The sequence below is a fragment of the Nicotiana tabacum genome, chromosome 15 (genome assembly GCF_000715075.1).
Source record: "Nicotiana tabacum cultivar K326 chromosome 15, ASM71507v2, whole genome shotgun sequence".
Taxonomy (NCBI): domain Eukaryota; kingdom Viridiplantae; phylum Streptophyta; class Magnoliopsida; order Solanales; family Solanaceae; genus Nicotiana; species Nicotiana tabacum.
Window position 1 is genome coordinate 109,363,689 of NC_134094.1, and position 25,717 is coordinate 109,389,405.

The following is a 25,717-nucleotide window of genomic DNA, read 5'->3' on the forward strand; positions in this document are numbered from 1 at the left end:
GTTGGACCCAGCAGATTTCATGTTTGCACCGGGATTCCAAGAGGTCATGGGTCGTATGTTGCGGTTCATGGACTCTATAACGCATGCTACTTTATTTCTAGTGGGCCCATCCACATCTCAGGCGGGAGGGGGAGCACAGACCCCTACCGCTCAGGCTCTAGGGCATGATTCTGCCGTATATCAGACCCCGGGTGCACTACCCGTAGGCGAGGCTTAGCCAGTTGCAGCGGCTATACCAGAGTCTAGACTAGCCATGACCGGCGAGCCGTAGAAGCTATTGGATAGATGGACCAGGCTACATCCTCCTGCCTTTGGCGGTGAGCTACATGAGGACCCCCAAAACTTTATTGATCGTTACACTTAGATACTCCACAACATGAGGGTATTGGAGTCCCACGGGGTGCACTTTACCACCTTCTAGCTGGAGGGCAGGGCCCGTAGATGGTGGCAGTCATATCTTCTCAGCAAACTAGTAGGTTCTCCTCCCTTGACTTGGGACCAATTCACATATCTCTTTTTGGAGAGATATATCCCACCCTCTCAGAGGGAAGAGTTACGGGGTTAGTTCGAGCGGCTCCAGCAGGGTTAGATGTCTGTGACCGATTATGAGGTGATATTTTCTGAGTTGTCTCGCCATGCGCTTATGATACTCCCCACCGATGCATAGAGAGTGCGGAGGTTTATTGCAGGCTTGCACTATAGTATCCAGGTCACAATGGCCCGAGAGATTGAGATGGGGACTCCTTACGAGCAGGTTGTGGAGATAGCTCAGAGGATCGAGGGTATTCGTCAGCAGGCTCTGAGGGACAAACAGTCTCGATATTCTTGAGGGTTCAGTGGTTCTCCGTTTGGGGGTAGAGGTCAGTTTGTGAGGGGCCAGTCTAGCAGGCCCACATATTCAGCATCGCCGCCTTCTCAGGGTGCTCCAGTGCGGCCCTATTTCAGCGCCATTCTAGAGAACTCCTATCCTCCACTGGCTATTCAGGGTTCTTCTAGTGGGTGTTCAGGTCGCCAAAGTCAGACTCAGGGTCAGTCATCTTCCATACCGAGAGGTTGTTATGAGTGTAGAGAGCTTGGTCATGTGAGGAGATTCCCCTCCAGGCTTTGGGGAAAGGCAGTACAGCAGGGCCATCAGCCCATGATCACCGCACCAGCCATCCAGCCAGCCAGAGGCGGAGGGCAGGTATGGGTCGCCCTAAAGGTGGAGGCTAATCAGATGGCTCTCCAGCTAGGTTCTATGGTATTCCAGCCATACCAGATACAGTAGCCTCAAACGCCGTGATCACATGTATAGAGATGCTTCGGTACTATTTGATCCAAGGTATACGTATTCATATGTTTCATCTCTATTTGCTCATTATATGGGTGTCTTTCGTGAGTACTTGGGTGCTCCTGTATATGTGTCCACGCAGTGGGTGATTCTATTATCGTGGATCGGGTTTACCGGTCCTATGTTGTGACTTTCTATAGTTATAGAACTAGAGTGGATATTCTGTTGCTCAACATGAACGACGTTGAGGTCATCCTAGGCATGGATTGGTTGTCTCCATACCATGCCATTCTTGATTGCCACACAAAGACTGCTACCTTGGCGATGCCAGAGTTGCCTAGATTGGAGTGGAATGGTTCATCTATCAGTTCATCTAACCGGGTTATTTCTTTCTTGAAGGCTCGATATATGATCGAGGAGGGTTGTTTGGCTTATCTGTCTTACGTTCGGGATACTGCTGCAGGGACCCCCATAATTGATTCAGTGCCCGTGGTGTGGGAGTTCTCTGATGTGTTTCCTTTTGATCTACCAGGCATGCCACTAGATCGTGACATCGATTTATGTATTAATTTGGCACCAGGTACCTATCCTATATCTATTCCACCATCCTGGACGCCTCCGAAAGAGTTGAAGGAGTTGAAAGAACTACTTGAGGAGTTGCTAGCGAAGTGGTTCTTCTGGTCGAGTGTGTTTACTTGGGGTACACCAATGTTGTTTGTATAGAAGGATTGGACTATGCAGATGTGCATTGATTACCGCCAGTTAAACAAAGAACAAGTACCCCTCACCGCATATTGATGATTTGTTTAACCAGTTGTAGGGTGCCAGAGTATTCTCTAAGATCGACTTGAGATATAGGTAACATCAGCTGAAGATCCGTGCTTTGCATGTTCTGAAGACAGCTTTCCGGACTAGATATGGCCACTCTAAGTATCTAATGATGTCCTTGGGCTTGACCAACGTCCCGACGGCGTTTATGGATTTGATAAACCAGGTTTTCAGGCCATATATTAACTCATTTGTCATTATCTTCATTGATGACATTTTGATCTACTCGCACAGCATGGAGGACAACGAGCAGCATTTGAGAGTGGTGCTTCAGACCTTGCAGGAACATAAGTTATATGTTAAGTTCTCCAAGTGTGAGTTCTGGTTAGACTCTGTGGCATTCTTGGGGCATGTTGTATCAGGCGAGGGTATTAAGCTAGATCCCAGGAAGATCAAGGCAGTCTAGAGTTGGCCTCGTCCTACCACAACGACCGAGATCAGAGCTTCTTGGGGTTAGGAGATTATTATCGTTGGTTCTTGGAGGGCTTCTCATATATTGCAGCACCTTTGACTAGACTGACCCAGAAGGGTGCTCCATTTCGATGGTCATATGATTGCATGGCGAGCTTCCAGAAGCTCAAGACCGCATTGACTACAACACTGGTGTTAGTGTTTCCTTCCAGTTTAGGGATGTATACTGTGTATTGTGAGGCTTCATACGTTGGCTTGGGTTGTGTATTGATACAAGAGGGATGAGTTATTGCATATGATGCACGTCAGTTAAAATCCCATGAAAAGAATTATACCATACATGATTTGGAGTTGTCCACGATAGTTCATGCTCTCAAGATCTGGCGGGTTTATCTTTATGGGGTGTCCTATGAGGTTTACACCAATCATCGCAGCTTGCAGCATTTGTTCAAGCAGAGGGATCTCAATTTGAGGCAACACATGTGTCTTGAGTTACTAAAGGACTATGATAACCATCCTTTATCATCCGGGCAAGGCGAATGTGGTTGCGGATACCTTGAGCAGAAAGGCCGAGAGCATGGGTAGTTTGGCATTCATTTCAGCGGAGGAGAGGCCATTGGCTTTGGACATTCAGTCCTTAGCTAACAGACTTGTGAGGTTGGATATTTCAGAGCCCAGTCGAGTTCTTGCATGCGTCATGGCTCAGTTTTCATTATTTGAGCGGATCAAGGCTTGTCACTATAATGATATGCACTTGCTAGTTCTTAGGGAGACGGTACTATAGGGTGGTGCCAAGGAGGTTACTGTCGGTGAGGATGGTGTTCTGCGACTCCAGGGTCGTCTATGTGTTCCTAATGTTGATGGATTGAGGGAGAAGATTCTAGAGGAGGCACATAGTTCTCGGTATTCTTTTTATCCAGTTGTTACGAAGATGTATCGCGACCTGAGGTAGCATTATTGGTGATGGCGGATGAAGAAGGACATAGTTGAGTATGTAGCGAGATGCCTAAATTGCCAGCAGGTTAAGTATGAGCACCAGAGTCCAGGTGGCCTACTTTAGTAAATGGTTATACCGCAGTGGAAATGGGAGCGCATCACTGTGGATTTTGTAGCTGGGTTGTCGCGGACGTTGAGGAAGTTTGATGTTGTTTGGGTCATTATCGACAGGCTGACCAAGTTGGCACACTTTATTCCAGTGATGACTATGTACTCTTCGAAGAGGTTGACCCAGATTTACATTCAGAAGATTGTCCGGTTGCATTGTGTGCCCGTTTCCATCATTTCAGATAGGGGCCCTCAGTTCACTTCGCATTTTTGGAGAGCAGTACAGAGCAGGTTAGGTACCCTGGTAGAGCTCAGCACAACCTTTCATCCGCAGACCAACGGGCAGTCGGAGCGGACAGTTCAGATCCTGGAAGATATGCTTAGAGCATGTGTGATTGACTTCGGAGGGTAGTGGGATCGATTCATGCCTTTGGCCGAGTTTTCTTATAACAACAGCTATCAGTCCAGCATCGAGATGGCTCCATTTGAGGTTTTATATTATCAGAAATGTCGTTCGCCCATCGGATGGTTTGAGACCGGTGAGGCTAGGTTATATGGTACCGACTTAGTGAAGGATGCCTTGGAAAAGGTAAAGTTGATTTAGGAGCAATTTCGCACAGCACAATCCAGACAGAAGAGTTACGCGAATCAGAAAGCGCGTGATTTATCATTTATGGTGGGCGAGAAGTTTCTCTTGAAAATCTCGCCGATGAAGGGAATCATGAGGTTCGGGAAGAAGGGCAAGCTGAGCCCAAGGTTTATTGGATCATTTGAGGTGTTAAGGCAAGTTGGGGAGGTTGCTTATGAGCTTTTTTTTCCTCCTAGTCTACCAGGAGTTCATCTGATTTTCCACGTGTCTATGTTTCGAAAATATCATGCCGCCAGGTTGTATATGTTAGACTACAACACGATTCCGCTAGATGAGAGTTTGGTTTATGAGGAGGAGCTAGTTGCCATTGTTGATAGGAAGGTTTGCCAGTTGAGGTCTAAGAAGATTTCTACGATAAAGGTTTAGTGGAGGGGTCAACCAGTCGAGGATGCTACTTGGGAGACCTAGGAAGCCATGCGGAGCAGATATCCATACATATTCAACACTCCAGGTATGATTCTAGACCCGTTTGAGGATGAACGTTCGTTTAAGAGGTGAAGAATGTAATGACCCGACTAGTCGTTTTGCTTTCTAGATCCTTGTTCCCCTAATTAAGACTCCTCATAAGTGCCTTTACTGTTTTATGACTTGCGGGGATGGTTGACTTGGGTTTGGAAGGGTACGTATTGAAATCGGAACACTTGGTTCGTTAATAGTGGCCTATGATGGCCAAGTTTGACTTGAGTTAACGTATTTTGTAAACAACATCGAGACCGAGATTTGATAGCTCCAATAGATTCGTATGATGATTTTGGACTTAAGCGTGTGTTCGGATCTGGTTTCGGATGATCTGAGAGCGTTTCGGCGCTTAATGTTGAAAGTTGGCTCATTAAAGGTTTTCAAGTTCGTTAAATTTGGTTTGGAGTAGACTTTGGTGTTATCGAGGTATGTTTGTGATTTGGAGCCTTGGAATAGTTCAGTATGGTAATTTATGAATTGTATGCAAAATTTGGTACCATTCCGAGTAGTCTAAGTATGATTCGGCGCGTTCAGAGTAAGTTAAAAAGCTTGAAGTTCATAAATTGATTCAATTTGTTTTTGGGGTGTGATTCTTAGTTTCGATGTTGTTTAACGCATTCTGAGGCTTCGAGAAAGTCCGTATTATATTTATGGACTTGTTGGTTCAATTGGACAGGTTCTCGGGTGGCTCAGGTGAGTTTCGGACCACCCGGAGCTAAGTCCAAAATTTGGTCACTGCTGGTTCTGGTCTCCTTCTTCGTGATTATGGAGGTTGTATCGCGTTCGCGGAGAAAGAATATGGGGGACTGGGAAATTATTCTTTGCGTTCGCGATACCCAGTCCGCATTCACGAAGTTCTGGGACATGTGGCCTTTGCGTTCGCGTGAAAGGGCCCTTGTTCGCATAGAAGAAGCTGGGGCTGGAGGGTGGCACGTTGTTGGTCTTCGCGTTCACGAAGAAGCTCTCGCGTTCGCGTAGGACAGGACAGGCAAGCCTTCGTGTTCGTGAGGCTCTTGTCGCATTTCGAAGAACATTTTCTAAGCGTGGTAGAATTTTGCCTTCGCGATCGCAGGGTCCTTTTCACGATCGCGAAGAAGGAATGCCTGGACAGAGACTTGTTTTAAAAACGGGGCTTAGTCCATTTTCTCTCATTTTCATTTCCCTTGGCCAATTTTGGAGCTTCTTGGAGAGGGATTTTCACCTAGCTATTGAAGGTAAGTAATTCCTACCCAATATGAGTTGTATACATAGATTATGGGTAGATTTCAACATGTAAAATGTGTGAATTTTATGAGTTTGTTGAAAAACCTAGGTTTTGATGAAAATGAGATTAGACCACAAAAATGATTATGGAATTGAGTAAAAATTATATATTTGGGTTAGTGAGGTTATGGGTAACTTTTATTTACAAAAATTTCAGAATTCGGGCATGTGGGCCCGGGGTGAATTTTAGAAATCTTTCAATTTGGATTGGAAAATTACTCTAATAGTTAAATTATGAACTTTTGAGTATATATTAATTAATTTATATAATATTTGGCTAGTTTCGGATTTTAGGCTTTAGTGTGAATTGTGAACCGGGAAGAAACTTGAAACGAGGTAAGTCTCTTGCCTAACCCTATAATAGGGAATCTTTCCCGTAGGTGCTATAAATGATTGTTGCTAATAATTGTGGGTGCTATGTGCGCACAATGTGACGAGAGTCCGCATGTAGCTAAAACATCATGCGTATGTCCGGGTAGTTTTAGAACTCTACCATGTATTACTTGTATTATTTGCACTTTGCTTGTAAGTTTAATTCCTTAAATTATATTTGAAGATTAGATAAAGGATTTGTAAAGACTCAGCTTCACTACTTTGCATTTTTGGCGGGACACTTGACTGTTGGTGGAAACTATACCTTCCTTGAGTATTATTCTTATGTAGTAGCCATTAATCGGAGTTCATAGAGTATTATCCCTTTTTGTAGATCGGGCGGAACGCCTCGGCAGTATAATAGATACATCTATGGTTCGCGCCGGTCGACCCTCGACAGTGTACACACTATTATGGATCGGGTCGTACGACCTCGGAATAAATCGTACGTGATATTGCTCGGAGTCCGATTATGCTTGATATTTATTCCATGACTTGAGAAATTTTAATTACTTGATAGCTCTCATTTGTCGAAATTAGTATGTAATACTTGGAAATTTTAATTGATATCTAGTTAAAGAACCACTTATTTATCGTTCATTAATTCGTTATTACTGATGTATTCCATGAATATTTATGATTTCTGCTCGTTATTTATTGACCCTTAGTAAGTGTCAATGTCGACCCCTCGTCACTACTTATTCGAGGTTAGACTAGATACTTACTGGGTACATGTTGTTTATGTACTCACGCTACACTTCTGCACTAATCGTGCAGGATCTGAGCCTATTCTGCAGTGTCCGGAGTCTCTTCTTGTTGTATTTACTTTTCTGTCGATCTTACTCCAGACAATAGTAAATGAGGTTTTGTATATTCTACTAGTTTTGCTCATACACTTGTGACACCGGGTTTGGGAAATATTCTAGTAGATATTATGTGGTTTTGAGTATTAAATTCACTAATTTCCTATTTCGTTATTTTATGCTTTACATTACCACAAACATCTAATTACTCATTCTCTTATTAAATAAAAATAAATTACTTTAAAAATATTAAAATGAACAATTACATGGATAGTTCACTGTTGGCTTGCCTAGCGGTGACGTTGGGCGCCATCACGGCCTATAGGAGTAATTGGGTTATGACAACATGATATCAGAGAACTAGGTTTACATAGGTCTCACAAGTTACAACTCAAGAAGCAAAACCTCTAAGTATAAGAGTGTTGTTTAGTAAAGTGTTGTCAACAAGTAATGCCTCTAAGTATGAATGTTGTATATTGAATATTAGGCTGTAATATCAACATGTGCTGATATTAAATAATGTTGTGATCGATTATAATAGGTAAGTAGTCTTCAAATTGCATACATTTCCTTAATATTATGTTGTAATAATAGTCATTGTCTATATAATGAAATTGGAGTTAACCAAATATAGGCTTAGGTTGACACCGATATAATTGATACGTTATACTAATCTATTTTATCCAATTCAAAGTTTACAGTTTGTTGAATTAGATGTTTACAAGTTTAAGTTATTCACAAATAGTTGTTATTTTTTATTTAATGTAACTAAATTAATACTTTACACTAACGAACAACTAACAATCGGTGACCTACCCTATGCTTGTCCAATTTATGACTGATATACCGTTCTTAATTCTTTACTATGAAATTATATTGGTTTACATTTACAATGGATCTATATACCACTAGTGGGGTAGACTATATGATGTAAGTTTATTCAACAATTCCTGTGAAATTTTTAATTCATTGGCGAAAAATTCAAATATTTAAAAAACTGAAATTTATATCCCCTTGGTTGTATGTTTCTATTGGAAACTTTTTATTTCATTTTGAGGTCTGTTTGCACTTAAGTGTTGTCAAATGGAAAAAATAACCAAAGCATAAAAATAAAAGATGGCACAACAGAATTCAAAAAACAGGGCATAAAAATAAATAGAAAAAACTTAAATTAAATATTTTTATTAAATAATTTCCCTGACAGCAACATACATTTTTTTCCATTAACTAAAAAAAAATTAAACTACAGGGTGAGAAGGATCACGGGGAGGGAAATTTTCTGGGCTAACATAGTGGTGAATATTTGCACCAACCATACAAAGGAGAATTTGCAACATGCGTGTGAAACGACGAATGTTCCTCTCTTGCCTCACCCTGTCTTCTTGGATCTCTCAGATGAGCATATCCAGTAATTCCCTGATGAAATGGCATCCATGATTGGCCTTGGCTCGGAGGCATTTCTCTATTAAGTGATTGAACTATTTGAAAGAATGATGAATAGATATTTCCATCAAATCCAGTGTATTTATAGGCAGAATTTGACACTAAATGGTATCTTTCCATGTGACTTCTCATAAATGACGTGGCTATTGAGAATTTTGAGAAACTAATTGATACTTTGAATCGGCATATGTGATGTATTTCAATTAATTAGACAAGTCCTTATTATATTGGGCACCGGCGATTATTAACATTAGACATTAAATTAACTACCTAGACCAGTGGTTGTCAATAGACTACCTAAACCAGTGCAACAAGTCTTAGTTAAATTAAAAATATCGATGGGGGTTGACAATAGAACATTGGTTGATTACAGGTGGTTGAAGATAGAATAAGGGGGTTGATATCGTAAAACAGTACTCTATGGAATAAGTATGTCACATGACTCCTTAAAATAAGGAGGTTGATTTTAGATCATAGGTCTACAATAAACAATGTGAGTGATTGATTCTAAAATAATAGTCTATGAGACAACTTGGTCACATGAATCCCTTTTAAAATAAGGGGTTGATTCTAGATTATAGATCTACAATAGACAATGTAGGTGGTTGACCATAAAACAATAGTCTATGAGACAACTTGGTCACATGACTCCTTCTTAAAATAAGAGAGGGTTGACTCTAGATCATAACTCCGCAACAGACAATGTTGGTGGTTGACCATAAAATAATAGTCTATGATGTATAATGCAGCAGTTGATAGTAGAAACAACAAGTGATTACAAACAACAAGTCTAGAATATTAAAAAAGTTAATTGTCTTTATTACAATACCAGTAGCTAAAAGATCAAGAATGTTGTAACAATACTTTACAAGTCGTTTTCTTGTGGCCAAGTTCTTTGCAAATGGAACATTTACTTTTGCTTTTTTTCCTGCTGCCAGAAGAACTAGGTTCTAAAATACTTGGCCATCTCTTAAGCTTCCTTCTACCCTTTGTAGGCTCGACATCGAGTGGAAGTATTTTCATAGATTGAATCTCGTCAGACACCACCCATTTCTCTTCTGTAGCGATTGTGTAAATGGTTCCTTCATATGCAACCAAATATATTGAAACATTATAGAACGGAGAGGAATATTCGTAAATGGAAGAACTATATCCATCCCCAAAGTTCAATCTCAGAGCTGCCATTGTATGCGGGCAGGGTATTTTTTCCAAATCAAACTGACAAAAAGATCATGTGTTCAAATCCAGATCAACTATTGCATCCATGTCATTCTCGACGACGCTAAACTGGTTATTATCTAATTAATGCACCCAGAGCACGTCGCCGACAATTATATTATTCCTAATCTTCTTTTTAGCAGAAGGAATAAAGAAGATCAAAATATTTTTCATTTCATTATGCCTCTCCTCGAATTTTTCTGCAAACTTTCGAACAATATGATTGAATAGGCCAATGATCGGGAAGTCTCTTTGATCCTTAAGCATTGCGTTAAGCAATTCTATAATATTTGTTGTCAACACGTCGTATCAGTCTCCCGGAAAGAAGGCCCTGCTCCACTTTTGGAACCCAGTTTCATTCGCGAGGCAGTTAGCTAATTTCCTGGTTTTATCACGCAATTGCCTAAATGGTCAAAGAATTCCTCAGTATTGTATGACTGTGCGACAGAAAATAAATACTTAATAAAAATTCTACAATGAAATCTCTTGCGCATATTTTTAGCAATATGACGCGTGCGAAAACCATGATGAGCGGCAATAAAAACTTTTTGAAGCCATTCCCAATAGGCAGATGCCGATCAGAAATAATACACAATTCATCATTGTCATCAACAATGTGCCACAACTGTTCAAAAAAGTAAGTTTAAGAATCATCGCACTCTTTATCGGCTACACAAAATGCAATTGGAAAAATGTGATTCTCAGTATCTTGTGCCACAGCAAACGACAAGCTACCTCCATACGTGCCACTCAGAAATGTCCCATCAACAACAATAACCTTTCTCATATACGTGAATCCCTTAATGAAAGCTCCAACAGATAAGAAAAAATATCTAAAATGCAATTTATCATCAGCCTTCAAATCAACAATGCTTCCTTTATCATAGGACAACATAACATGGAGATACCCTTCCAACAAAGCATACCCTTCTTCCTGAGTACCCCTGATCATAGCCTTGACTATTTCACATACCTTCTATCTCATCTAATAAGTAAGATTTTGGTTAAAATCTGCAAAAATAGCATCCTTCAGATCTGACGGGGATGGGTCTTTGCCATTAACATAATGTTCCTAGTAATATGCACCCAAAGTCTTCGATGACATGTTAGGATGACGGCTTGATATGTGTTGTACCCTGCATGTATGCTCGCTATGGTACTTGATAATATAAAACCTATCAGAACTCTCGTACTTTAAAGCGCGTAACTTCCACGGAAAACTCACATCTCGGCATGTCACCGAAGTTAATTTACTGGTACTCTTTTTCATACGAAACTTAAAATGCATTTTCACAGAAGCAATCTCCAACTGTTTCATTAGATCCAATTTATTGTCGAAAAATTTTGCCAAGGAAAAAACAAGTACCATCAAGAGGACTGTGTTGTGTAGCTAACGAGTCCACCAAGACTTCATCTCCAGCTGCCAGACTGACAATATTTGGGAGCTCTTTCGCTCCATATTCATCTTTCGGAGCATACGAGTTCATTTTATTGTCACCAAAATAATGCAAGTCATGACTAAATCTACTGAATCTATCTTTCACCATTATTTCCGCCTCTACTTCTAAATTTGGTGGCTATGTTGTTGTTGTTGGTGGTGCAGCCACGATATTTGAACCTTGATGAGACCTTTTACCAGGAACTTCAGACATTCTTCAAACTCATTTTCAGTCGCAAATATCTTCAAGCAAAACCTCATATCACAATTGTAACATCAAGGAGGTAAGATTGCAAATCATTGTCATTCTTAATGAAGGAGGGAGGAATCTTGTCCCTCTTCGGCGTAGAGCTAAGCATATATGTAATATTCAAATTCTTCGGGAAATATGTTAGTTTTTCACGTTTAATGATGAAATCAACAAATTCATCAAAGGTACAATTGCTAGGTATACAGATAGGTATTGTAACCTGTATATAGGAATTCCAATTCCAACTAGTTGTCCCCTCAACCCATTCAACAGAATATAGACCGCATACTAATATATAATCTCTCATCAATCTATTATGAACCAATGATCTATTCTAACAGTGGTCTATTGTATAGTAGTGGTCGAGCACTGTGCAGAAAAAAATTGCAGAAATCCAAATTAACAATGACAAAGAAGATGAGATGAAAACACCTACCAGATGAAGGAGGTACACAATATACCACCTAGAATGAATTATCAATCCAATGTACCACCAATTTCTTCCCCAAATTCGACAGATAAAAAAAAACCCCAATTTTTCGATTTCTTCTCCGTAAATGATAAATCAAAAGAATGAAGGTTTGAGAGGAATATGGAAGAAGGGGGACGATCTTTGTGTGTTGAATGCAAGAAAAATAAGTTGCAATGGAGAAATCAACCGTGGAAAATGGGGATTGGGGTGGCAGATGAGGCGGAAAGGGATGAGAATTTTTTTTTTTTGAAAATCTGGTAATATTAGAATTATATAGGTTGGGGCCAAAGTATAATAACTGAAACTTTAGGGATAAAGACTGGATTTTTACCACTTTATAATCACACTTAAGCACTAATTAAGCATGAAGGTCAATCCTACAATAATTAAAACCGGAAGGTCACTTGGCCAATTCAAGTTTGAAAAGAGGTCACATCGCCAACTACCTAGGTAAGATACATTCTAGTAATTATTTTTGATAATTATTTGCTCTATTTTATGCAATTAGCGTTGTACCACTGCAGAAAGAAGCAGCTCATTTATGGAAATTAGTAAAATTCTCAGGATATTTGCTGAAGTCCATAGGATGACGTGTATCCGAGTAATAATCTGATGCCATTTCACAAAAGCAATTGGCAAAATCATAAGAAATTAAACTTTTACATATTTCTTGTTTACATTATTTATATTCTTTCTCTTATGCATAATCTCATACAGATAACAAGGTGTGGCACGTACAACAACAACAACCCAGTATAATCCATTAGTGGGGTATGAGGAGAGTAGTGTGCACGCAGACCTTACTCCTACCCTGGGGTAGAGAGACTGTTTCCAATAGACCCTCGGCTCCCTCCCTCCAAGAACTTCCCACCTTACTGTTGGGATGACTCGAACTCATAATCTCTTGGTTGGAAGTGGGGGGTGCTCACCACTAGAACAACTCACATTTCCGATATATGGCATTTTCCTGAAAAGATGACATTCCATCTTGTCTAGGTTTTCAAATCCTTGCGGTATTTGCCCTTTGGCAAGGCAAGGTAATCTGCCTTTTCCTCCTAGTGATATTTCTTCTACATGCATTTTCGAACTGATATATTTGGATACTTGATGACCCTAAATAAACACCTACTTACCATATATAAGTACTATTTTTTTGCTCTGTATACTTGATGATATTTTTGTCCGGGAGACATAGACTTATCTTTTAAGCATCAAGAGCATGCATTAATTTTGTGTCCTAAAATCCTTTTTAGCTATAGTTAAGAGACAGTTCAATATCAAAATCAAACTTACCAGATATGTGATGCTATAGAACTAGGATTCAACAGTGTATCACAACTCACATATGAAATTGGTTTTGTATTGGGTTGCGAAAGTCTCTTAAAATCACCTAAATGTTCTGATGTATCGTATCGTATCGTATCGTATCGTATTGTATTGTATTGTAATGTATTGTATCGTTTGATGACTATAATGTTTGGATAGATTGTATCGTTTGTTGTTGTTTCATGATATCACACACCAGCAATATGGAGAATAAACTTGCAATTTTATAAAGAAAAATTATGATACAAGGTAAATTTATTATATAAAAAGGAATGATAAATGATAAAACAAAATTATTTAATAATAATGAAGAGTGAGGTGAGAGAAAAAGACAAGATAACGACGCAACCATACCAAATCGGTCGTTACATAAAGTGGCACATTACGTCGTTACGTAACGACGGATTTAACGATACGATACAATAAAATTTAAGTAACAACCAAAATAAATATTGTATTTAAAGTAACAATACGATACAATACAATACAATAGGTAACAACCATCCAAACAAGTTAGTGTTCTATAAACTAGAAGTCATTTTTAATGTTTATATATTGTTTTAAAATTTATGTAACCAATAAGCTATTCCGGGTAATCGAGATGTACCTCTTAACCATTGTAATTCAATAGAGGTTAAAAAAACTATCATCCCTTATCTTTGAGGGTAGGTTTATTTTGATACCTTAAATATAGCCCTGAGCATATTTAGTCCCTTAAGTATGCTAAAGTGGAGCACCTTTAGTCTCACCGACACAATGTGTTCAAAAACTAACGGTGTTACCCAACTCTGATTCATGAAGCAAATTTTTTTCTCTGAAGCAAAACGTTTCCTCTCCTTTTATTGGATAACGCAAACTATCACTTCAATTCCTCATTTTTAAATAATAATGTCTTCTAAAATTTTGACCTTGAAAATATCCCCCTTTGTGCCAGTTTTTAATGAGAAAATGACACTGTATAGCCGCTGTAAAAATAATAGTCGAAAAATATATAAAATTTGTATATTTTTTGTATATATATACATTATGTATGTTATATACAAAAATTATACAAATTTTATACACTTTTTCGACTATCAGATATAAATAATTTCTAGCACGGGCTAAAAGTGATAATATTTTTTTTTTTACAGGTCAAGCTCTTGGAGCAAACTCATTTCCTCCGCCGTATTTAGCACCTAATGTGGAGTCAAATGCCACACATATTGGAATTAATTATGCTTCTGGTGCTTCAGGAATTTTGGACTTTTCTTTTTGGAAAAATCAACCGAAAATTTTAAATGTATATATATACAAAAAAAATATACAATTTTTTTTATATTTTTTCGGCTATTATTTTTACAGCGGCTATACAATGTCATTTTCTCATTGAAAACTGGCACATAAGGGGATATTTTCAAGGTCAAAATTTTAGAAGACATTATCTAAAAATGAGAAATTAAAGTGATAATTTGTGTTATTCAATAAGGGGGGGGGGGAGGAATATTTTGCTTCAGAGCAGAAGATTTGCTTCATGAATTAGAGTTGGGTAACACCGTTAGTTTTCGAACATATTGTGTCTCTGATACTAAAGGTGCTCCACTTAACATACTTAAGGGATTAAATATGCTCAGGGTTATATTTGAGGGACCAAATAGACCTACCCTCAAAGATAACGGACAATATTGGTCAAAAACTCAAATAAGTTCAAAGTACCACGTCCAACCTTATTCAAGTTTTGAAAAGAATATTGACACAACTGGGACTTAAATGTTAATAGAAAGAAAATGTAGGACTTATCTCAAAGTTGGGCGTTAAAGTTAAAGGATTTTTACACATATAGCCGGCCATATTAATTGTTTACTTTTCCTAGTCGATATATATAAATTATATACTGATTAAATATAATTTTATATATATCATACATGAATTACACATATATATACGTTTGTTGACTATTTTTAGTTTAAGCGGCTGGATAGACGATTATTTAGGTTAAATCTTCTAGCTTGTAGTTAAATAAAGTGATGTAACAAAGAGGAAAACTTGGGAAAAGAAATATAGTGGGTGTTTGGACATAAAAATTGTGAAATTTCGAAAAAAGAAAAAAAAATCAAGTAAAAATGGTATTTAAAAATTAGAATTGTGTTTGGATATGAATATAATTTGGAGCTATTTTTGAATTTTTGTAGGTGATTTGGAGTGAAAAGTTTAAAAAATAATTTTTGGGAATTTTTTAAAATTTGAAATTCAACAAATTTAAAGTTTCCAAAAACTTTTTTTAGGGCCAAACAGGCCCAATAGTTTTTGGTCATTTTCCCTCTCTAAACCCCTCAAAATTCTTGCAACTACAAGCACTATAGGTGTTCATAATTCATAAGAGTGAACTTCAGACTCATTTAACTGATATTTATTCTTCAGGGGTACAGAATGGCTATCAACTCGAGGACGGAATTGCCGGGTAATTTCCTCTATATGTTAATTTAGGCTTGACTTAAGGATTAAGACGAACCTTATATCTGCTTGCTTAATTAAAGCATCTCACATTATCTTTTTGTGTTCCATCAATTCCGTTTCAAGTGTTGAAAAATGAATTTAAACTCCCGTTGGGCCAAAAAAAGTGACCAGGTTTGGGTAACAGTGAGCTTCTCAATTCGAATATCATGTAAATCATGTTTGTAATTAGAGTTAAATTGACAGTTTTACAGTATGTGCAATGATTAAACATATACTTTAGGAAAATTTTCATCACCTACTCGAAAGGTTAAATGACATGGTTCTAATTCGGTTCAGTGTGATGAAGATTTTATATTAACCCTATCAAAGTCAGTGGCGGACGCACGTGGTGGCAAGCGGGTTCAGTTGAACCCGCTTTATCAAAAACTAATACTGTGTATATGTATAAATTATGATTAAAGCTGCGTAAATTTTGTATAAATATTTTATTTGAACCCACTTGACAACTACTATTTTACGACTAAAGTTATGTACTTCTAAAGATTGAACCCGCTTGTACAAAATCTTGGGTCCGCCACTGATCAAAGTTGTGAATCTCATTTTTTGAATAATATTCGGGGTGAGCAAACATTTTCTGTTTCATTTTGATGTTTTTTGTTGTAATGTATTAGTTATTTAGAGTTGACGCTGTTTCACAACTTAGAGGCAGCACCATTAGGGAAATTTCACAAAGTATCTGCAGAACGATTAAAGTTGATTGTAGAATCATCACCGTAGCACGAAGTCCTGTTTGCTGTTCTAAATTTGTGTTTCCAAATTTAAAGAAAGAAATATAGGGGTATACTGAGGTGCATACAAGAAGGAAAAAGAACTCCATTGATGACCGATATAAATGATATCCTTCTATCTATGCTTGTGCCATGTACCTGTATATTATTACAAAGTTCACAAATAAAAAGAACTCCATTGATTACCTGTATATCTATGCTTGTGCCATGTACCTTGCTAGGAGGTAGAAAACAAAGACAGGAAAAAAAAAAAAAACATATTTCAAAGCACGTGATATGAAATATTTAAGTTTGAACCTTGTCGCAGACAAAAGCCTGATATTTAAGTGGAGAAGGGCAGAGGGGCGCGCCCATTATTCACCGAGTTAGTAACCGTGCGCCACGGTTGTGGGGAATTTCTCGGTTATCAAAAATATATATATTTCAAAGCATTGGAAAGTGCCTTTAGGTTTGCATGTGTACTTTCCTTTTTCACTTGACTATGTTGCTTGTGTATTTAACTTTCCTTATACCTTGCACAGGTTTTGAAATGATTCTTTAGACCTGTACAAACACTTAGATAAATCAGATAATTGATGTTCCCTTTTGCCACTTTTGATGATAAGAAAATACTTCTTGCAGGAGATAGACTGAATTCGAGAGCACTCAACTTGCACAACATGCCAAAAAAACCTGTTGCATCAATCAGCAAACAACAGACTCCACTTGATCTCTTACGTACACTATATGGTGAGTTCTCTAAATTCTTTGGATTGATACCCTGTGCAAGATGTTACCACAAAAATTCTTGGATTGATAGCCTGTGCAAGATGTTACCACTATAATTTCTGGAGTTTTACTGGTGAGATCAAGCCTTTTAACTTTATAAATGAGTGACTGAACCTTTTAATATGATCCTGAAATATATATAAATGGAAATATCAGATTCAAGGGTAATATTTTGCTATCCTCAGAGCAAATTAACATCATTTAGTCTCCTTGCATTTGCAATCAGTTTCACTTTCTTGTAAGAACTTCAAATGGCTTTCAGGTAACCACAATGATAGCAAGAATAGATACAAAATTATGAATTTTCAAGTGAGACAGAATTTGTCATACTTACAATGTCTGCAGTATCTGCACTAGGTCACCGACATGCACAAAGGCATCATACAAACACGTGCAGAGCACATTGTGTTGGGAAGCTAACTTGTGTCCTTTATTTATTGACCAGAATATGTTGGAATGTTTTTTGAAAGGACTAAGAAAATAAAGGATGAAAAGAAATCCTATTTAAGAAGACTAAATTCATCTCAAAGTAGGAAGATTATATATCTGGTATCTTTGTGTCTTCTTTGTCATCTTATTTCCACATGTACTTAGGGAAAATGATGATAAATTTATGCTTCTCATCTAATTCTGTTGCACCATTTTTCCGATTTGGCTGGAAATAGAACTTCTTAAGGCTCTCGCTAATTTGAGCTATTGCTTGCCAGAACTAATATCCTCCATGTATAAGATTTCAACATCTAAAGATTGACTCCAGTTACTTTGTGAGTAAAAAGGCATCACTTGAATAAACTATAAAGAATTTTCTGAAATCTGAAACGAAAAATATCAAATTTAGAACGGTAGTAAGAATCTTTCATGAGTGCTCTCATGCGGAGTTACCCCATTCTATTGGATCAAGAAACTCAAATTAACTTAAATAGGTGAAAGTAGAACCATACACATATTTATCATCAGTAAGCTGGGAATTAACCATCCGGTACATACTTTTGTTAGACCTTCATGTGTGTTCTATAAACATCCCTACTATATCCATTTAAACTGAAATTGCATCATTCTCTTTTCCCTTACAATTATATTAAAAGCCTAAAACTATTTCCACCTACTGAGAATTAGCACTTACCTTCTCTCTGATATGACTTTGTTAGTCTGGTCTCTTTGTAAATTATGGACAACGTTAAGTCTCTATTTTCTATGTTCAGTACTGAAATACAAAATGTGTCTTCTAACACCATTGTAATTAATGGTGTTGAAACCCAATAATAAATTGTCATCAATATGTTATATAGAGTCACGTGGGGTTACCAATTCAAAGGGATGCGACTATTAATAATTATTGAAGTTTACAAGAACTGATCTCCATTCTTGGCTTGAACAAATGCTCAAAATATATACTGAAAATACTCTTTCCTATAATGTTAGATGTATAGTACAAATGTACTAATCAGCAATATCTTGTAAATATTTTTGGGTGCTTTGTCTCAGTAATGATTGTGCTAGACTGACATGTTATTGCTGAATGGAACCTTTAAGTGCACTTTTGGATTGTAGATGAACTTGGTTGACGTTATACCTTCTAAGTAGTGCAGTTGATAGTTATACAGCTTTGTGTTTCCGAAGTCTTCTCCTGTGTTGATTTAGATATTGTGTACATTAAATGATAAATTCAAAAAAATGTGCATGTTCTCTCTTTTTATTGTTAAATCTTCTTGTAGAGGGAGCTATAGCTGGAGCTGCTGCTGGTGTTGTTGTAGAAGCTGTTCTGTATCCTATTGATACAATTAAAACTCGACTACAAGCAGGTTTAGACTGTTTAACATTTTATGAATATCATCTGTAATTTCTCTTCTTCCATCCTGCTACTTTCTCCTTTAGCACATACTGACTATTTATCTGGATGTTTTTCACTTGTGATATTCTGAGTAGTTTTTGATAAGGTTAGCTTTTAACGAAAATTTTAACAGCTTAGCAACCTTTTATTTATCATCCATCAAACTGTCATACAGGAGTGTCAATTTCTTCAAGTTTATTTTTATTTCTCCAAGGATCTGCTGACCTTCAGATCAGTGTAGCTCATCAGCTCTTATAGTATAATTGATTTGACCAGTTCATGGTTTAATGTTAGGCAGTTCGTGGTGGGGGACAAATCATTTTGAAAGGTCTTTATTCAGGATTGGCTGGAAATCTTGCTGGTGTATTACCGTAAGTAGTCTGGATTTTGAATACTTCACTTTATGAATCTGAATACATGGATGAACTTTATCTTCAATGCACATTTTGCATTATAAAATTACACTGAGGTCTACAGATTATTTGTTCAAAATCGTATTTTGTCTTAAGACTTAATTGAACTGACCAAGGCCTTGACCTGTGAAGCTGAAATTTGCTTGCTGACAGGTTATGCATTCAGCTTCAGCATCACTAAATAGTATGCAATTGCTTGAAATAGTAATTTGGATAATGACGAGTAATTTGGATGTGCACTTGACAGAAAGCTATATAAGGGCTGGAAACTAACTGAGTTTAGTGCCAGCTGCCTGCTGAAGCCAAACTAGTTGTCTTCTACAGAACCCCCCCCCCCCCCCCGAAATAAACAAATAAGCACGAGAGAAAGAGACTAATTGTTTTTTTCAAAACAGATGACTATGTCTCTGCTATGTTATCCACTTTTAATCAAATTCTGCTGTTTAACCATTGTTATCTACAATTTAGCGGAAGAAAATGTGAAAGGACTCATGTTATTCTAATTGTTTGATTTATTTTCAGTGATATAGGGCAACGAATAAAGTAAGCTGTATGTTGACCATCAGGTTAATGATGATAAAAATTTACCTATTAGGTTATAGAAAACCTTCTAATATTTTTGTGAAAGAAGAACCTGAAAAATTACTGTGCTGCACTTGTATCTTTCAATAGAATGGTAGCTAGATCTTTGTTTGTGTAATTAATCTTCTATATATCATGGGTTTCTAAAATCAACTTACAGCTTTCAAATGTTGTACTCTTTTGGAAATCTTGAACTGTCTTCTTTGGAATACATTAAGTCATTACTTTTGTTCACCAAAGTAGATTGGTCACTCAAATAATCTTCTTTTCAGAGCATCGGCAATATTTGTTGGTGTATATGAACCTACCAAGAGAAAATTGCTGGAGAGCTTCCCTGAAAATCTTAGTGCCTTAGCTCATTTGGTAAGTATTTTGAGACTGATAAACTGTTAGGCAAACCTTCTTCTTATTTAGTCCTACTTTATGTTAAATTCTCAGTGATGTGGGCCCAGGAAATCTGTGGAATGCGAATTATTATCTACTACTGGACTATTAAATCCTGGGTTAAAATACAATCCTGAAGATGGAATGGAACTCCTTGACACTCACTATTCTTATTTCTGGAAGTAGGTTTGCAATTAACACATGTACATGGATTTAGATGATAATTTTGGGATGATAAGTTTAAACTGTCCATTGCTGTATTTCGAATCAACTATGCAGTTTCAGTGAATAAATTAGGAGAACGGACAGCAATAAAATGTTCCATAATTCAAATATATTGAATTACGAAAAGCTTATTTACACTTCATTTAGACTGCAGGTGCTATAGGCGGAGCTGTTTCTTCTATTGTCCGTGTACCCACTGAGGTAATTGAAACCTTAATTCACACATCCTAGGTTTTGATGTTGCTTCAGAGATTTAAGATATGATAACTTACAGGTAGTTAAGCAAAGGATGCAGACTGGCCAATTTGCTTCTGCCCCTGATGCAGTCCGACTAATTGTTGCTAAGGAAGGGTTTAGAGGCCTTTATGCTGTAAGTAGGTGTCTTTTTGGTGAATTTATCAGAAACTGATATCCATTTAAAACACTCCTGTTTATTTACAATCTGGACATTTCAGACAATATTTAGAAAAAGAAAAAGGAAAAATATGCGAAATTTGATAGAGAAATTCACTAGTTGAATGATGGGTTTCTTTGTCCAACCTTTTGAACGCTCCATTGTGTTCTTGCTTGAGTGCAGGGTTATGGCTCTTTTCTACTGCGAGACTTACCTTTTGATGCAATCCAGTTTTGTTTATACGAGCAACTGCGGATGGGATATAAGTTAGCTGTAAGTTGATGCTTACATTTCATCAATTTCAATCAAAATAAAAGTTACTGGTTCTATCATGCATGACAAATTCAAATCATGGTTATGCTGTCAAAGGTCTGTAGTAACAAAATTCACCATCTATCTTTGAACACAAGGACCACTAGGAGCTGGCAATTACAATGGAACTTTTCGGTCTTTCTTTCTATGGTGCAATTGAGTGAGAAGAATTAACCTAAATAGCCGCCCACCCAACCGCTTAAACTAAAAATAGCCGACGGATGTATAACATTTGTATAACCGTATATAATCAGTGTATACTTTATATAAATCGGCTAGAAAAATTAAACAGTGAATCCGGCTGGCTATTTGTGTATAGATCCCATTAACTGTCTAAATTTGAAGCACCAGTGGAGTAGCACACCATGAAGATTTCATCCATTTATATATTTTTCCGGAAAAGGTCCAAATATGCCCTTATAGTATATGAAATTGAGCACATTTGCCATTCATTAATACTTTAGCTCAAATATGCCCTTACCGTCACATAGTTGGTCCATATATGCCCTTAGAGTTACACAGTTGGCCCATATATGCCCTTTTCGAAACGGAATTCACCCAAATTAATTAGCTCTTTCGTTAATTGTATTAAAGTGTATTACAAACACTATTTCCTTTTTATTAGTACTTTTTTTTCTTTACCTTTCTCTTTTCTTTCTTTTCTTCTCTTTTTTTTTTTTTCCTTTTTCTATCTCCCTTATCCGATTTCCTCCATTACTGATGTTTCTCCATTTTCATCACCAATTTCACTTGACAAAACTCATGAATTCCAATTACTAAGAAAATTATCCCTTAAGAATATTTTTATAGATCATATGTTTGTCAATTTTTTAATTTTTACTGAACATATATTTAGTTATAAAAATTTTAACAAAGTAAGATTGAAATAATATTTATGTAACAAAAAACCCGAAAATCCAACAAAACCGAACAATCCAAACCGATATAATTGGTTTGGTTTGATTTTGATAAAAATTTGAACCAACTCGTTCCATGTACACCTCTAATTTACATAGTTAATAAAAAAAATAGAAAATGTCCAGCTGAAAAAAAGACTAACAACTCAAATTTATAACACTACAACTTGAACTCTAGGCTTTTAATCATTAAATTATCTTTCTGGAAACAATTTAAATATTTTGGTCTTTTGAGTATTGTTAAAGGTTGAGATGCTTTTATTATTTTAAAGTTTAAACCATAATTTTTGGAACAATTTAATTTCATTTATTTAGAGGACCAGTGAAATTGGAACTTGATTTTCTTATGGCAGAATTTTCTTAGTTATTGGAATTCATGAGTTTTATCAAGTAAAATTGGTGACGAAAATGGAGAAGACATCAGTAATGGAGGAAACGGATAAGGGAGAAAGAAAAAGGAAAAAAAAGAGAAGAAGAGAAAGAAAAGATAAAGATAAAGAAAAAAAAGTACTAATAAAAAGGAAATAGTGTTTGTAATACACTTTAATACAATTAACGAAAGAGCTAATTAGTTTGGGTGAATTCCGTTTCGAAAAGGGCATATATGGCCCAACTGTGTAACTCTAAGGGCATATATGGACCAACTATGTGACGGTAAGGACATATTTGAGCTAAAGTATTAACGAAGGGCAAATGTGCTCAATTTCATATAGTACAAGGGCACATTTGGACCTTTGCCCTATATTTTTCTGTACGCATTGAACTAGAACTGCTCATTTTAATTCTGCTTTTCACTACGAGAGAGATTACATTAATTTTTTGTCCCAGGGATTATATATAAACACTTCTTCTGTCCAGAAAATTACAAAGTAATTTTTTATATTCTTTCCTCGGAGAAGAGAAATGATTTTGTTTTAATGCAGGCAAAAAGGGACCTTAAAGATCCTGAGAATGCAATGATTGGTGCCTTTGCAGGTAACAACATGTCTTATATTACTTCCAATTTTGCTGATATCATCTTAGTTATTGAGCTTGACCCTGTGATATGCAGAAATTTTTATCAAGAACCAATCCATGTATATTCACTGTAATTTTTAAAAGAGTGAAATAGTCCATATATGTCCAAACATGAACATGGCACATATTAGGATCACAAGAGCCTTTTCCTTGTAGTCTATGGAAAATCCTATGGATTAATCTATGTGAGAGATGCTTAAATATATTAGAAAAAAAAAACTGTGTTAGTTGAGACATGAATTCTAGAGAAACGTTATTTTAGCGAACTCTTACTTTTTTGGCCATTATTGAAAGCAATATGCTTGACCTGCATGATTTCCTTTTTTATTTTTTGGTATGAGACAATCTATGTGCTCTATAAGTTGAAGACTATCTGTGCCATGTTTTATCCTATTCTTCCGTCCGCTTGAATCACTAGCTCAGTGTAAGGATTGCGCAAGATCATATAAGGAGACGACAACCCATATTCTCAACTACGGTAGGCCGGAGCTGGGCATTAAAATGGGGGCCCAACGTTGGGTGAACCAAGATAGGGATGAGTTTGACTCTGCCATGTTAAAAAAAATAAGCTTTAAGCCCTAATTCTACCGCAATAGCTAGCTCATGAGGTGAGGATTGCCCAAGAGGCCAATACTATATAAGGAGCCTTCGTCAATTTACTTCTGATTGTAAAACCCTTTATGCATTAATATCATGGCAATAATTTATATTCGGGGATCTGTTACATTTGAGTATTATGTCAATTGCAGGTGCAATAACGGGAGCCATAACTATTCCCCTTGATGTGATAAAAACCAGATTGATGATTCAGGTTTGGCACCTTTCACATCTCTCTAACTACACTTCTCTTATTCATTATTGAAAACATAACACCTGCTTTTGTTTATTTACATTACGTGCAGGGTTCAACAAAGCAGTATGAAGGCATTTTGCATTGTGTTAGCAGTATTGTAAAAGAAGAAGGAGCCTCCACTCTTTTTAAGGTCAGCACTTTGCATCCTGTGTTTTCTGTATGTTTGATTCTGAACAGAGTGGCTATAATGTCTATTTTCATCTTGTCCTTCCGCAAAGAAAAGAGTGCAGATGATGGATTGGCATAAACTTTCTTATACTAATTGAGCTACAAATTTTCAGAATAGCCTCCGTGTTAGCTGTATCTGATAGAAGCATCATCTTCAGTCATTCCCTCTTCTTTTTATGAGCAGTGACATGATACTTGACATCTTTCATCTCGGGGGTGGGAAAGAAGTTCCAAAACAATACCAATTCCTTTGTACCTTAAATCTCCTTGACAATTTTATGTAAAAAGCACTATGACTTTATTGTTGAAATGTGGTTCAGTTGGACTTCTCACAGGAATTGATTTTATGTGGCAACAGAATTATCCTGGAATTCTCACGGGAAATGATAATCTATATAAATAATGTTGATAATTAACTTACATAGCTGTGATGATCAACCAATCAAAAGCTAATTAGTATTAAGCTAATTCTTGTCCATTGTATATTACAGGGAATAGGGGCAAGAGTACTTTGGATAGGTATTGGAGGATCCATATTTTTTGGTGTTCTTGAAAAGGTAAAGCAACTAGTTGCTGCTAAAGACCGTGTTGATTAAGATTTGAATCCTTTGAAATTGTTCTATCTATTTGTGGAAGGTAATTGTTGCTACAAGACCGGAAATAGTTCTCTTGCAACATTTCTTCATTTGTCTGTGAATTATGGTTGGCTGAACCCTATTGAAGATAAAAGGGGTATGACATTATGAAATTGTAGACAGACGCAACATAGTGAGCCACGGCCCACGGGATTAGTGTAATGCAGGAAGATTTGGGTCATTTTGCAGTTTGCCTTTTCCTTTTTCGTTTTCTTCCACATTTTTATTATCAGACCTTTTTCAATATTCTTTGTATTTTTCCTCTGGTGTATTCTTCCATTCATTTTGTCATTTATCGGGGAATTTGTATTTGATGAGATTTCATAAATCTATTCATTTTAAATTCTTCCCGCGTTATAGATGGGAGCAGTGAAACAATTGGTTTCTCATGGCCGCTAGCGTTTTATCTGCGAAATATTTTTACTTAGTGTTGTCGATACTAAAAAACTCCTTTTATTCCAGAAATATCTTGATACAGATGTTTAAAATATCGAGAATGAAATGTATAAACTTTCATTCACCCAATACTTTGTGTGCAAAATTCTCGTTCCTCCAAATTTAGAAGTTTGAGAACATCCACAACGCAAATTCGGAGCCTAATTTGGCACCATCTTGGTCGACCCCTAAAATCAGTAAAACTAGTAACCCACTTGAGCAAAGGGGTCAGACAAACACAAACTCCGGACTCCAAAAAGAATTAGGTTACGTTGGTAGAAATATGCATCACGAGTAATTGTTGGTACTGGAT

At 36.9% G+C, this 25,717-nt stretch overlaps 1 protein-coding gene across 3 annotated transcripts; it reads left to right on the forward strand.

Moving 5' to 3' along the window:
* The first annotated feature begins 15,526 nt into the window (after positions 1–15,526).
* Positions 15,527–25,358, forward strand: LOC107827888 (S-adenosylmethionine carrier 1, chloroplastic/mitochondrial). Of its 3 annotated transcripts, none has more exons than XM_016655107.2 (13): positions 15,527–15,686; positions 17,092–17,199; positions 18,954–19,040; positions 19,368–19,440; positions 20,337–20,427; positions 20,821–20,874; positions 20,948–21,043; positions 21,251–21,340; positions 23,220–23,271; positions 24,063–24,124; positions 24,216–24,296; positions 24,826–24,891; positions 24,971–25,358. In XM_016655107.2, exons 1-13 carry the CDS (start codon positions 15,656–15,658, stop codon positions 25,028–25,030), a joined length of 951 nt encoding a protein of 316 aa, XP_016510593.1. In that variant the 5' UTR covers positions 15,527–15,655; the 3' UTR covers positions 25,031–25,358. The 3 variants fall into 3 exon arrangements, with proteins under 3 accessions (XP_016510593.1, XP_075087207.1, XP_016510594.1); XM_016655108.2 differs by lacking the exon at positions 15,527–15,686 and adding an exon at positions 15,746–15,853; XM_075231106.1 differs by having other exon boundaries at positions 24,826–25,358.
* The last annotated feature ends 359 nt before the right edge of the window (positions 25,359–25,717 follow it).